Source organism: Mytilus californianus, unplaced genomic scaffold (genome assembly GCF_021869535.1).
Source record: "Mytilus californianus isolate M0D057914Y unplaced genomic scaffold, xbMytCali1.0.p SCAF_12, whole genome shotgun sequence".
Classification (NCBI taxonomy): Eukaryota; Metazoa; Mollusca; class Bivalvia; order Mytilida; family Mytilidae; genus Mytilus; species Mytilus californianus.
Window position 1 is genome coordinate 6,293,242 of NW_026262604.1, and position 14,052 is coordinate 6,307,293.

Consider the following 14,052-nt stretch of genomic DNA (forward strand, 5'->3'; position numbering starts at 1 on the left):
GTTTGTCTTTTTATTTTTAGCCATGGCGTTGTCAGTTTATTTTCGATCTATGAGTTTGAATGTTCCTTTGGTATCTCTCGCCCCTCCTTTATAAGGTATGATCACACAATTTTATGTATTCTGTCTACCTTTATAGAGTCTTTATAGACCTCTTTGTAATAGAACTTTTTGCTATTTTTGAATCCGAGACACTTGACCGGAGAATTTGTGACACTTGAACTATTGACGTCATACAAATGTAATAGGTATGGATTATTTCCCTTTTTATACAAAATCATTTCAAGCTGTTAATTTGTTTGCTTTATCATGTTTCATTTCTATTTGCTTTATCATGTTTCATTTCTATTTGCTTTATCATGTTTCATTTCTATTTGCTTTATCATGTTTCATTTCTATTTGCTTTATCATGTTTCATTTCTATTTGCTTTATCATGTTTCATTTCTATTTGCTTTATTATGTTTCATTTCTATTTGCTTTATTCAATATTGAGCAAGATTCACATTTGGGTTCCTCTATATATTTGACGATTTTGATAATTTTGTTATTAATTATTGCTTACCATTTTGAAGGAACTTATTTAATTGAAATAATAATAATCATATTTGAAAAGGAATTATTCACATGAAGACCTGTGTTGGAATTAAAAATGAGTTAGTTCCCTTTGAACAGAAATCTAGTAATTTATAAGTATTTCATCAAAAATTTAATTCTAGGAAAAGGGCCTTAACTGAACAAGGAGAAAAGCTAAAATCGTGAAAATCGAACTTGACCTGTAACTTGTCATGATAAAACAATATACCAAATATCAAATCAATATCTTAAAGCATGAAGAAAAAAATCTGGAAAACTGAGTTGCCGGACTGAAGGATTGACAGACAGACAGACGGACGGACAGAGTGCACACCTAAAGTCTCCTTCGACTTCGTCGGTGGGGGACTAAAAAAGGAATGGTGGCCTAGTTAACCTGGTTTAGGATACGATTTTAGGTGAGTTTCTGTCTGAAATTATAAAGTTGTTTTGATACACACACTGTATCAAGAACCACTCCCTTCACACTATTACCTTTCATTTGTGGCATCAGACATTTTCTATTGTGACAAGAACTTTACGGGAACCTTTGTGATGGCCAGTAATGACAATGGCCAGTAATGACAGACATGCAGTTATATAAAATGTATGTGTATGTGTATGTTTCAATCTGCAGGTTTTGGTATGGTGATTATGTGGCTTGATATTAAGAAGCTACCATATTTGATTATAATGGAGAGGGGGGCTAGGATCATCTGGATGAAAAATTTTGTTCTGCATTTTTGTCGAGCCTTCGACTTTAGTCGAAAACGCGAGACATAGCGATCCTACATTTCGGCGTCGGCGTCGTCATCATCGGCGGCGGCGGCGTCCACAAATATTCACTTTGTGGTAAAAGTTTTTGAAATTTTAATAACTTTCTTAAACTATCCTTGATTTGTACAAAACTTGGACAGAAGCTTGTTTATGGTCATAAGATAGTATCCAGAAGTAAATTTTGAAAAAAAAACAAAACATTTTTCCGTATTTTACTTATAAATGGACTAAGTTTTTCTGTCAGAAAACATTACATTCACTCTGTGGTTAAAGTTTTTGAAATTTTAATAACTTTCTTAAACTATACTGGATTTGTACCAAACTTGGACAGAAGCTTGTTTATGATCATAAGATAGTATCCAGAAGTAAATTTTTTTTTTTAAATCCATTTTTTCCGTTTTTGTCGAGCCTTCGACTTTTGTCGAAAAAGCGAGACATAGCGATCCTACATTCCGTCGTCGTCGTCGTCGTTGTTGTCGTCGGCGGCGGCGTCCACAAATATTCACTCTGTGGTTCGTTATTCACCGTGTTTCGTGAAATCGGTAAAAAGATTAACGTGCAAGAATTTTTAAATGTTCGTTCATCGTGAAAAGGCAATTTTATTTCGCGTTTTTCCGTGCAGATACACCCCCCCCCCCCTTTCCTCCTCTTTACACCCCTCTTTGCCCGTACAACACACAATTCATTAACACGCTTGACAATATAATTTACACACATTAGAATATACAATATACCAATCATAATAAAAAGTGAACACCTATTGCAAACTTGACATTGAATTTAATTACTTCTTATCCTTAATCAACAAGAAACAAAAAAAAAGGTATATATAAAAAATACAATATCGTTCAATGCTGCTATTATATATATATTTACTGTCTATATACAAAATTCGAGTAACTTTCAGTTTTCAGTTCATTAATTTTAAATCACATAACATGTTTTTATTTTCAGGATAATGACACACATAAAATGCATTTTTCATGCTGTTTTATATTTATTTCTTTACTGTTTAAATTTATGCGACACTGAAGCAGTTGCATGTTTGACATGTTTATAAGATCTACATGTAGCTGTAACATTATTATTGTCCCCGAACGTGTAGATACTTTATTATGTACATCATGGATAAACATATATTTATAAATATTGCATTTTGTAATGCTACATGTTAATTTGTTTTGTTATTTAATATATGTTTTTCTTTAGTAACAATCCTATTGTTTGGATTTTAAACTGATCAAAATTCTTATTCTAATTCATTGTGTGGAACGTTATATATATAAGCTTAATGTGAAGCCACTTCGAATATTGTTTCTATTAAGAACAATGAATTGCACATTTGTATTAAAGACTCTATATGGTTTACCTTGTGCTCCATAGGTATTTTTTTAAATATTATCGCCCTTTAGCGGATAATTATAGATTGAATAGATTCATGAAAATACCACCCAGGTAACAGGTCACAGGTAAAAACATTGCATAACAAAGAAGGTAATCGTAATATTTTTATTGATGTTTGTCATTTATATTTGATGCATTAATGTCTTTGTTTAACATGTTTAAGGTTCATCGTAACAAATGGACAAAAATGGCTTTATTTCCACATCAAAAACTACTCTGTGTACAGACTTACCTGTCCAGTTGGAAAAGTTTTAAAGCCTGGCATCCACTAGATATATAAAAGTTAAATGCATTCTGTGTTTCATAGAGAAAATATCTTTTTTAGGTTTTGATGGGGATTTTTTTTCGTTCGTGCAGAAGGTGTAAAAATAAAATAAGTTGGGATACAACTTTGAGATGCTCCCTCTCAGGTAAAAACTGTATTGCATTGTATCGATTGTCCTTGATTGACATCGACAATAGACAGACAATAGCTATCTACACAACTATAGGTGAGTTAAAGGGTTTAATGAGTGCAGACAGTGTCAAAGCAATTCAGGTGTTTGTTTACTTTTACAACTTCTACAGAAAGGAAAAAATGCCCAAATCAAAATCCAAAAATAGATATTTATTATCTCTTTCTGAATTAAACTTTTATATATCTAGTGGATGCCAGGCCTTAAGAAACTTTCAAACTGGACAGGTAAGTCCGTATTCAGAGTAGTATTTGAGGTGTAAATATACAGCAATTACTTGTTGTCCATTTGTCATGTTTGTTACGATGAACCATACCAAATTGTCATGAAACAATAAAGAAAATGAAATATCATAGAAAGACAATATTATTTAATATTATTAATCGAATATTTTTAAGGATTTGTGATTCGTTAAAACTTGATCACATGTACATTTGTATTTGCTTAGTTTGCACGCCAATACTGTGTGTTTAGCTTTTCGTAGGTCAAAAACAGCATATTGCACAGGGTATACAGCATGTTACTAAAAATAGATTCTAGAAATCCCCAATTTTACATTGTTCATGCAATAGTTGTTGATTAATAATATAACAATTGTAGCCTTTGGTTGAGGTCAATACGATGTTATATCGACACAGAGAAGCGTATCGACCTCGGACTTCGTCCTCAGTCAATATGCTTCTCTTAGGTCGATATAACCTCGTATCGACCTCATACAAAGGCTATAATTGTATAATACCAGTCTCATATCTACATCAATACATCAATTCATATCTCTGCTATTATTTAACATAGACAGCAAACAAAATAAAAGTAATAAGATTATTTTAAGGTTCATCAATACACTTTGTCAAAAATGGCTTTACACCATGAAATTTTCTCTGAGTACAGACAAAACTGTACATTTTGAAAAGTTTTAAAGCCCTGCAGCACCTACAGAGTGTGGTCATAAGTATTAGTCACTTCAGATTTCCACTATATATTTCATATAAAACTAAAATATATTTTGGGGTCATTTCTGGTTTTATTTTAAGCAGCATTGTCACAGGTTTATTTGTTGTTTTTTTTTTTATTTGGTTGTATTTTTGTTGTGGATCATTTTAATTTTCTCACGAGATGAACAAATATTAAATTCCGTTCAGAAATTTGTTATATGATATTCAACCAAATTAAATTGTAAATCTGTATTATCTATGTTCACATTGAGAGAAAAATAAAATAAATCTTTATTATCTATGTTCACATCGAGAGAAAACAAAAACAACTGAAAACAAAATTATGGCCAAATAAACAAATATGCTCTAGACAATTCTCTGTCTTTTAAAGCCTTGTTTATATAAATCCGACCATAAACGTCTTCAAATTTTATATTTATTGAAAAATTGTGTTTTTATATAAAATATATAGCAAATAAATGCAGGTGACCTATACTTTTGGCCAGGTACTGTAGATGAATAAATGTTACATCGATTTTATGTTTTAAAAAGTTAGCAACCTTTATGGATTTTGATGAACATTTTCTTTCCTTGCCACATTATCATAAGATGGTAAAATAAACTAACACCTGAGTTATATTTGATACATTTCACTCATTTACACTATTTAAATCACCTTTGTTGTGTTGATTTCTAGTGTCCCTCTTTTGTCAATTTCAATCAATATGTTACAATACAATCATTCCCTGAGGGGGATCATCTCAAAGATTTCACCAGACTTAGTTTATTTATACACCACCACTGAAAAGGAAAGACAATGTTTAGGTAAATCCGCAAATGAATACAATTTGTATATATTTAGGTGCTACCAGGCTTTAACACTTTTCAAAATTGCACAGTTTTGTCGAACAATGTGTAGTGTGTTCCAATACAAATCCTTGCTACAAGTAATTTAAAGGCGTTCATAGAAAAATTTAAAGCACGTAAATAGGTCGTTACGGCCCAAATCTACCAGGCCACAAGTCGATCCGTCCCAAGTCCTTTCGTCCCACGACGATCCGGTCCCATGATAAAATAATGAATAACTTGTATATATAACGGAGGATTAGGTAATATACTGGATTCTATGCAATGGTACTTTCACAAAATATCGATGATAAATGAAAGCAGGCTAGTGATTTCTTGGACTATTATATATATTAAGTATAAAAGCTATGGCATGGTATTGGTTGCAAAAATTTGATATTTTTCATTTAAATGCAATATTTCTTATTTAATTGGTATATTTCTTCATTTAAATGCTTTTTTTTTATTTGAATGGTATATTTTTTCATTTAAATGCAATATTTTTTATTCAGATGGTATAATTTTTCATTCAAATGGTATAATTTTTCATTCAAATGGTATAATTTTTTATTCAAATGGTATAATTTTCGTTCAAATGCAATATTTTTTATTCAATTGGTATAAAATGTCATTTAAATGCAATATTTTTTATTCAATTGGTATAGTAGTTTTTTTATTTATATGCAATAATTGCATTATGGGAAATTCTTTGACGTCATATGGTAAAATTTGCAACAACGTTTGTGATTGGTCGGTAATTGTTTGGATTTCTCCCCTTTCTTTCTAAACATGGGTGACCAAGAATTAAAAAACGCCTCAGAATATCGCCCCTCTAACTAAATCTAACGTTCGTGCGAGTCCTGCACTGGCTGTTAAAATCTTGTGGTCATAACTTAGTCTAGTATATCTATTGCAAAATTTCGATGGCCAAAACGTTCGGTCCACTTTTCAAAAACCGTTTCATTGTATATGGATTTATATGCAAGTATATCTGTTTTTTTAAATAGATTAGACACCGTTGGTTTTCCCGTTTGAATGGTTTTACACTACTAATTTTTTGGGTCCTTTATAGCTTGCTGTTCGGTTTGAGCCAAGGCTCCGTGTTGAAGACCATACGTTGACCTTTAATGGTTTACATTTACAAATTATGACTTGGATGGAGAGTTGTCTCATCGGCACTCATACCACATCTTCTTATATCTATATACAACGTAAACCAGACGTTTCTCAGACTGTTTTTCTTTTTTTAATAAATCCTTTGCTGCGCGTTGTGTACTGATTGATAACTCAGTCTTGGAGAACAAGATTTATTTCAGTACCAGTTGTAATTAGGATTGAGCAAACTTCCAGTAATTGCAAATACTCTTATGTCGGTGCTTTGTGTCTATTGTCTTAATGTTATTTTTTTTGTGTGTCTCGTACCGATCTTTTGAGTTAATTTGCTGATTTGTGCAGGTTGTTATTTTATTGTACTGTAACTACTGTTACACCACTGTCCCAGCTTCGGGATGGGTTGCTCACAAACATGTTGTTGTACTGTTACACCGCTGTCCCAGATTAGGGGGAGGATTGGGATCCCGCTAACATGTTTAACCCCGCCACATTCTGTATGTATGTGCTTGTCCCAAGTCAGGAACCTGTAATTCAGTGGTTGCCGTTTGTTGCTTTGTTATACATATTTGTGTTTCGTTCATTTTTTTGTACATTAATTCGGCCGTTAGTTTTCTCGATTGAATTGTTTTACATTTTTGATTTCGAAGCCTTTTATAGCTGACTATGCGCTGTAGGCTTTGCTTATTGTCGAAGGCCGTACGGTGACTTATAGCTGTTGATTTCTGTGTCATTTGATCTCTTGTGGAGAGTTGTCTCATTTGCAATCATACCACATCTTCGTTTTTATATCCACCCTGCCATATTCTTTATTTGCCTGTCCCAGGGATGGAGCCTGTAGTTTAGTGGTTGTCGTTGGTTCCTGTCTCGACTCATATTTGATATTTTGTAAATTGTTTTGTTATGTATAATTAGGCTGTTGGTTTTTTCGTTTGAATTGTTCACACTTTTCATGTCGGGCCTTTTATAGACGACTTTACAGTATCAGGTTTTTGTCATTGTTGAAGGCCTTACGATTGTCTACAAATAGCATTTGTCTACATGACGGCAAAAAGCTCTACCGAGCTTATGTTTGTAGTATTTCATGTAACCCGACTTAAAATAAATTTTTCTTATATCTTATCTTATCTTATCTATAATTGCTTACATCCACTTCATATTTGAACTCCGGTGAATAGTTGCCTTATTAGCAATCATATTCGGCATCTCTTCATTTTTATATTTTGACTTCTAAGCTCGTGTTTGCCTGAACAAGCATGAAATAATTTTCACTGGGCGTTAAAATTAGCAACAAACAATCAATCAATTTAAACTTGTGTTAAATAAGAGGAAAACCATTTGATATTTATTTATTTGTTGGGGTGGGGGACATAAGGATTTCATATATGAATATGATTGCCTGGTAAGAGCTGAAAAATAGGCACGATTAGCGACAGATTGAAATGAATAATAATGCCCTCTCTTCCCTTCCCCATCCTTCATCTATAAATTTAAACTGACCACCATGGAATAGCCCAATAGTGTTGAAAGTAGCGTTACACACCAATCAATCAAAATCCCTTCCCTAGAATATCAAATAATCGTCCCTTAACTGTTATTGTCCGTGTAGTTCTATATATTTATCCAGCTTATCGTCCTACAGGGATGTCCTACTAAGGCTGTCATACCATAAAAACGTTTATAAAACAGCTCACATTCTTATATATCTGCGTTCATAAATTTATTAATTTCATTTAGACTAAACGACGCCATGTTTGTTATGTGCATCTGCCGTCAACCTATCAAAAAAGAAGAGGTGGAAGAGAGCCCAGAAGATCTTCCCAATGCAAATAAAAACCAGAAATGGACTTCTTCTGGCTCACTTCCGAAGAACAAAAAAAAAAAAAACGCGCCCCATTGAAATGCTTTAAAAACGCCTTGCCCCTACCCTTTTTTTCCCAAAAAAATGGCATTATTAAATATATAAACATATATATAATCATCAAAATTAAAATGCTATTGTATTTTTATAAGACCTACTTTATTACATGACCTGGGACTAATGACATCTATCTATAAGTCCTAGCATACATTAATTATTATAATATGAATATGTTTCTTGTTTTTATAACCACATATGATGCTATGCATGAGTCACCATCTATCAGGACATGAATTGGGTTTATTTACATAGAGAGGATAAGGGACGACATCAGAAAATCAATGAAGGATAAAAAACTTAATTCAAATAATTGCTGCAAGTTTTGTTTAATTAACATCGATTTATATATTGGTCAATACATTTTTCCCAAATTAAGTTAAGAGGGGGGGGGGGGGGAGGGGTAGGGGTTGATTGAAAAAAAACTGTATGAATTAAGTTTTTTTTATCCTACATTGAACTTTTGATGTCGTCCCTAATGTGCTAAAAAATAGATAAGGGGCGGGACCAAACCTATAGATAACATAATAAAGAAATGATTAAATATACAGAATACGTTGATTGACTTTTGGTTGCCTTATGTCCAGTGGCAAATATGTCACGCATGTTTAGGACAAATATAATAGAGATCAAAGGATAAAGAATAGAGTGAAATGGTAAAAACTAAAAGATATAGAATTATAGAAACGATCTTTGACCTGAAACCCCTACCCTCACACACACACCATAACCATTACTGCCAATACGCGCATATTTACATCTCTATACAAATATCTAAATTTGAACCTACTCTCCCCCGCCCCCCCCCCCCCCCCCGCCCCCCCCCCCCCCCCCCCCCCACACTAGACACCGAGGTTTTGGATCCGCCCCTGTTAAATGTGTCTAATTATATACATTTTGTACGGGTCTAGATAATAGCTAAACGTACAATCATATAATTTGTTGGATACCTAATTATATTATATAATGTGTCACAAAATAAACTTGTATACCCCCCCCCCCCTTCCCAATGCAGTATTGAAAAGTAAATCATTTAAAAGTCCTGAAGATAAAATATGTTTTGAAATATGCCCTGAATACTTATTTATGCAAAGACATATAGTAATTATTGAACTACTATGGGGCTTGAAAAAAAACTATTTAAGGGATTCGGAGACGAGAACAGTAAAAAAAAGCTCAGCAACGAATCCTAAATGTAAAATGATTTGCAGCATAAGACATGAGAGCACATACTATAGATAGTATTAAATATGAAGTTCACGCCTCATATAGTGAAGTCCTATGTCATAGGACTATTGTTGTAACATGGGTTAGTACCTGGTTCCAATTTATCCTGAATTGTCTTTATTAAAGAATTAGTTCCGGAGTATAACAGCTTATGTCTCTACTTGTGGGTTTCTGGTTCTGCTGTCGTAATTAGGTGATTTTTTTTCTACATGTAGTAAAAAAAGAGGGGGCTTAGTCCAAATAATTGTAACGTCCTGGATGCTCTTTATTCTTTTTTCATGTGTGCCTTCCTGCAACGTCTCTGAGGATCAAGAAATGTAAAAAATGATATAGCACTAAAGAACGTCATGATTACATGTATCTGGACTTAGAAGGGGGAAGGGGGCTAGCTATGTATTTTTTTTATTTCAATGTGTAGACTGATTCTTCTTCTGAGAGTTTCTTCAGAAAAGGTTTTCATTGGAGGTGTTTTTGCCATGCACGCAGGCATCTGTTTCTATCCACGAACAAGTAGTGTGTCAAATTAATTATTATTACTTGTCACTCGCATTTTTACTCGTCCTGGCCATTATTGGCATTAACAGCCAGTGCACGAACTCGCACGAACGCCAAATTTAGTTAGAGGGGCGATATTCTGACGCGTTTTTTAATTCTTGGTCACTCAAGTTTAGAAAGAAAGGGGAGAAATCCAAACAACTACCGACCAATCACAAACGTTGTTGCAAATTTGACCATATGACGTCAAAGAATTTCCCATAATGCAATTATTGCATATAAATAAAAAACTACTATACCAATCGAATAAAAAATATTGCATTCAAATGACATTTTATACCAATTGAATAAAAAATATTGCATTTGAACGAAAATTAAACCATTTGAAAGAAAAATTATACCATTTGAATGAAAAATTATACCATTTGAATGAAAAATATTGCATTTAAATGAAAAAATATACCATTCAAATAAAAAAATGTTGCATTTAAATGAAGAAATATACCAATTAAATAAGAAATATTGCATTTAAATGAAAAATATCAAATTTTTGCAACCAATACCATGCCATACAAAGCCCCAGGTGAAGTCTGATATTGGAGGAAGAATCAGATTATTCATTTTAAAATTTGGCAATGTACGGAAGGGAGTATGATTGGAACTATTTGTTAAGCATCACGCTGGTGTAACTATTTTCCATGATAACTTGGAATTTCATGGAAATATAGTTTTTGATTAATTCAAAATCAATTTGAGATTTTTTTATAACTTTATATATATAAAAGATAAAACAAAGTGTATATGCATCAGCTTGTACAGTTGTGTTTATAACTATTTGATATAACACAGGGTGATAAACTTGTTAAGGTAATTTTTTTTTGGGGGGGGGGGGACTTAAATAAATTCCATAGAATGTTTTAATAATTTTTCAAAATGTAGTTTTTATCATGCTTTTTTTCCAAAATATAATAAAAAGTATGGGTTACCGAACTTTTTTTGAAACTACAAGTTGTGCAAATTGTCAGATTTTGTATTGATTATGCATGGAAAATCCATTTGGTTTCAGGGGATGTTATTTATGCGTTTGTTGGCTATAAAATCTGCGGTACTTTGGGCTAAGGAATATACATATTCTAATGGGGATACATCTTCCTTATGACTGCGTCAATAACTGTTTCTAAATGATAAAATTAATATATTTCTTCAGGCAGGGTCGGATTATACACAAAAGAATAAAGACAGGTGTTCAAATTATGTCCTTCATGTAGACCACTTTCGAATTATGTCCTTCACCGGGAAAAAAATCCGTCAATTATGCGCGCCTTTATGACGTCATTTACCAGATAGAGGGATCGCCTGTGTGTCACTGCACTATTAACGTTCATCAAGCGTCTTAGTGATCGTCATTGTGCAGGATAAACTAGAAATACTATTTGTTCCGTTGATACTTATTCACAATTCCCTAATGACAGCAGTGTTGATTGTCAATTTAAGAATTTGATTTGCCGAATAATTCGTGCAATAGCGGCATCTTATTTTTCTAACCACTCGCTCAACATGGGAACGGAAGTGACGATGCCCTTAAACACACGAATGATGTTTACTAAAATCAAAGTTTTTGACAGAAATGCATCGAACTCGAAAGTTGTCTATTACTTTATAAGTTCAAAGATGCAGGGGTCAAGTTAGCTCATGAAACGTTTCAAGATCTTTAAATTACGTGATAAACTAGAATATGGTAAAAGAGTATTTCTGGTAATGGAAATAATATAGATCAAACGTATAAAGCAATGTCAAAAAAGTATCGTCTTCTTCCCTAGTTCCTGTGATAATTTTATAGGTTGAGACATGGGTGAATTAATGAAGTAAATAAATACATAATTATATATTTTCAGCCTGCAAGAACAACAAAGTCCTGGAATATTTCCTTTATTTCTGACTTTATACACATGAAGTAAATCATTTTAATCTAAGATTAACTGCGTATAGAAGAATTAGAGATATCCATTACCAGACAAACAAATACAGAACTACATATAGATAATAAGAGACTATGTCTAATAACGAAGATAAAACTTCTACGATTATGTCCCTTGATCAGACTAATTGCCATGCACCACAGGACCAAACAAGGTGTCAAATTAAGGAACAAACTATTTGTGATAAAGATTTGAGTTGTAATTCAGATCTAGAAAAACAAATAAGAACACATTCAGGGATGAAATCTTTTAAATTTAATGAAGATATCACAGCAGATAGTGTTTCAATAAATTACCAGTTGCACGGAAACGTGAGAACACAAACATCTGATAGACCTTTTATATGTGGTGTGTGTAATAAAACGTTTAGTCGGCAACCTTATTTACTACAACACATGAAAATACACACTGGTGATAAACCGTATAAATGTGATATATGTGGTAGAGGGTTCAGTACAAAAGGCATCTTAAAAACCCATCTAAGAACACATACCATTGAAAAACGTTATAAATGTAATGTATGTGGAAAAGGGGTTAATGGTAGTTTACAGGCTCACATGAGAACACATACTGGTGTAAAACCTTATAAATGTGATGTATGTTATAAAGGGTGTAATACAAGTAGCGGCCTAACTAGACACATGAGAACACACACATGTGACAAACCTTATAAATGTGATGAATGTTTTCGAGTGTTTGATCACAGTGTAATATTAAAGAACCACATCAGAAGATCACATATTAGAATGAAACCTTATAAATGTGATGTATGTGGTAAGGAATTAAGTCTAAACGCCGGGTTTCAGGCACACATGAGAACACATACTGGTGATAAACCTTATAAATGTGATGTATGTTGTACACGGTTTAATCATAAATCGAACTTAGCTAAACACATTAGAACACATGATGGATATAAAGAATTTAAATGTGGTGTTTGTAGTAAAGAATTCAGTAGAAGCGGTGGATTACAGTTACACATAAAGAGAACACATACCGGAAAGAATAGAGATAAACCTTTTGAATGTGATGTATGTGGTAAAGGTTTTAAAGGTAGAGAGAACTTGAATAGACACATGAGAATACATACCGGTGATAAACCTTATGAATGTGATGTATGTTGTAGATCGTTTTATTATAGATGGAGCTTTGATAAACACGTAAAATTACATACGGTTGATGAACCTTATAAATGTGATGTATGCTTTCAAGTGTTTAATAATATCGTAAACTTAAAGAACCACATCGGCAGAACACATATTGGAAACAAACCTTATAAATGTGATGTATGTGGCAAGGAATTTAGTCTCAATAGCGGGTTAAAGGCACACATGAGAACGCATACGGGCGGTAAACCTTATAAATGTGATGTTTGCTGTAAAGGATTCAATCAAAGAGGCAACTTAACGACACATATGATAACACATACTAGTGATAAACCTTATAAATGTGATATTTGCGAGACAGGATTCAATCAAAGAGGCAACTTAGCTACACACATGAAGAAACATACTGATATTAAATGTGAAGTTTGTGGACTAATATTCATGTCTCATGAACACTTACAGAACCACGTGACATCACACACTTGACCACACATACTTGACTGAATTTAAATGATTGTGAAGTTTGTGGACTAATATTCATGTGTCTCATCAACACTTACAGAACCACGTGACATCACACACTTGCAGAACCACATGACAACACACACTTGACTGAATAGACTTAACATTCACTGCATGAGATCTGGACACATTGATCATGTGGTGTTAGTGATGAGCAGCTGAGACATCCAATACCACTCCGTTTTCGTATTGATATATTGAAATATTTATCCTATGATATATTTTTAACAACAATATAACCTACATACATAAATTGCAATGAACATGAGTTGTAGTGTATTATAAATTCTAATCCACATGAGTTGTAGTGTATTGTAAATTCTAATCCACATTAGTTGTAGTGTATTATAAATCTAATCCACATTAGTTGTAGTGTATTGTAAATTTATTCCACATCAGTTGTAATGTATTTTAATTCTAATCCACATCAGTTGAAGGATATTTTAAGATTTAATCTACCTACGTTGTAGTGAATTATAAATCTATTTCACATCAGTTGTAGTGTATTTTAAAATTAAATCCACATGGGTTGAAGTGTATTTTGAATTTAATCCATATGAGTTGTAGTGTATTTTAAATCTAATCCATATGAGTTGAAGTGAGTTAAAAATCTTATTTACCTCAGTTGTAGTGTATTTTAAATCTAATCCATATGAGTTGTGCTGTATTTTAGATAAAATTCACACGAGTTGTAGTTATTTTAAAATCTA

At 32.8% G+C, this 14,052-nt stretch overlaps 1 protein-coding gene across 1 annotated transcript; it reads left to right on the forward strand.

Moving 5' to 3' along the window:
• Positions 1–2,782: 2,782 nt before the first annotated feature.
• Positions 2,783–13,586, forward strand: LOC127721262 (zinc finger protein 235-like). The gene is made up of 2 exons (XM_052227938.1): positions 2,783–2,839; positions 11,631–13,586. Exon 2 carries the CDS (start codon positions 11,789–11,791, stop codon positions 13,304–13,306), a length of 1,518 nt encoding a protein of 505 aa, XP_052083898.1. The 5' UTR covers positions 2,783–2,839; positions 11,631–11,788; the 3' UTR covers positions 13,307–13,586.
• The last annotated feature ends 466 nt before the right edge of the window (positions 13,587–14,052 follow it).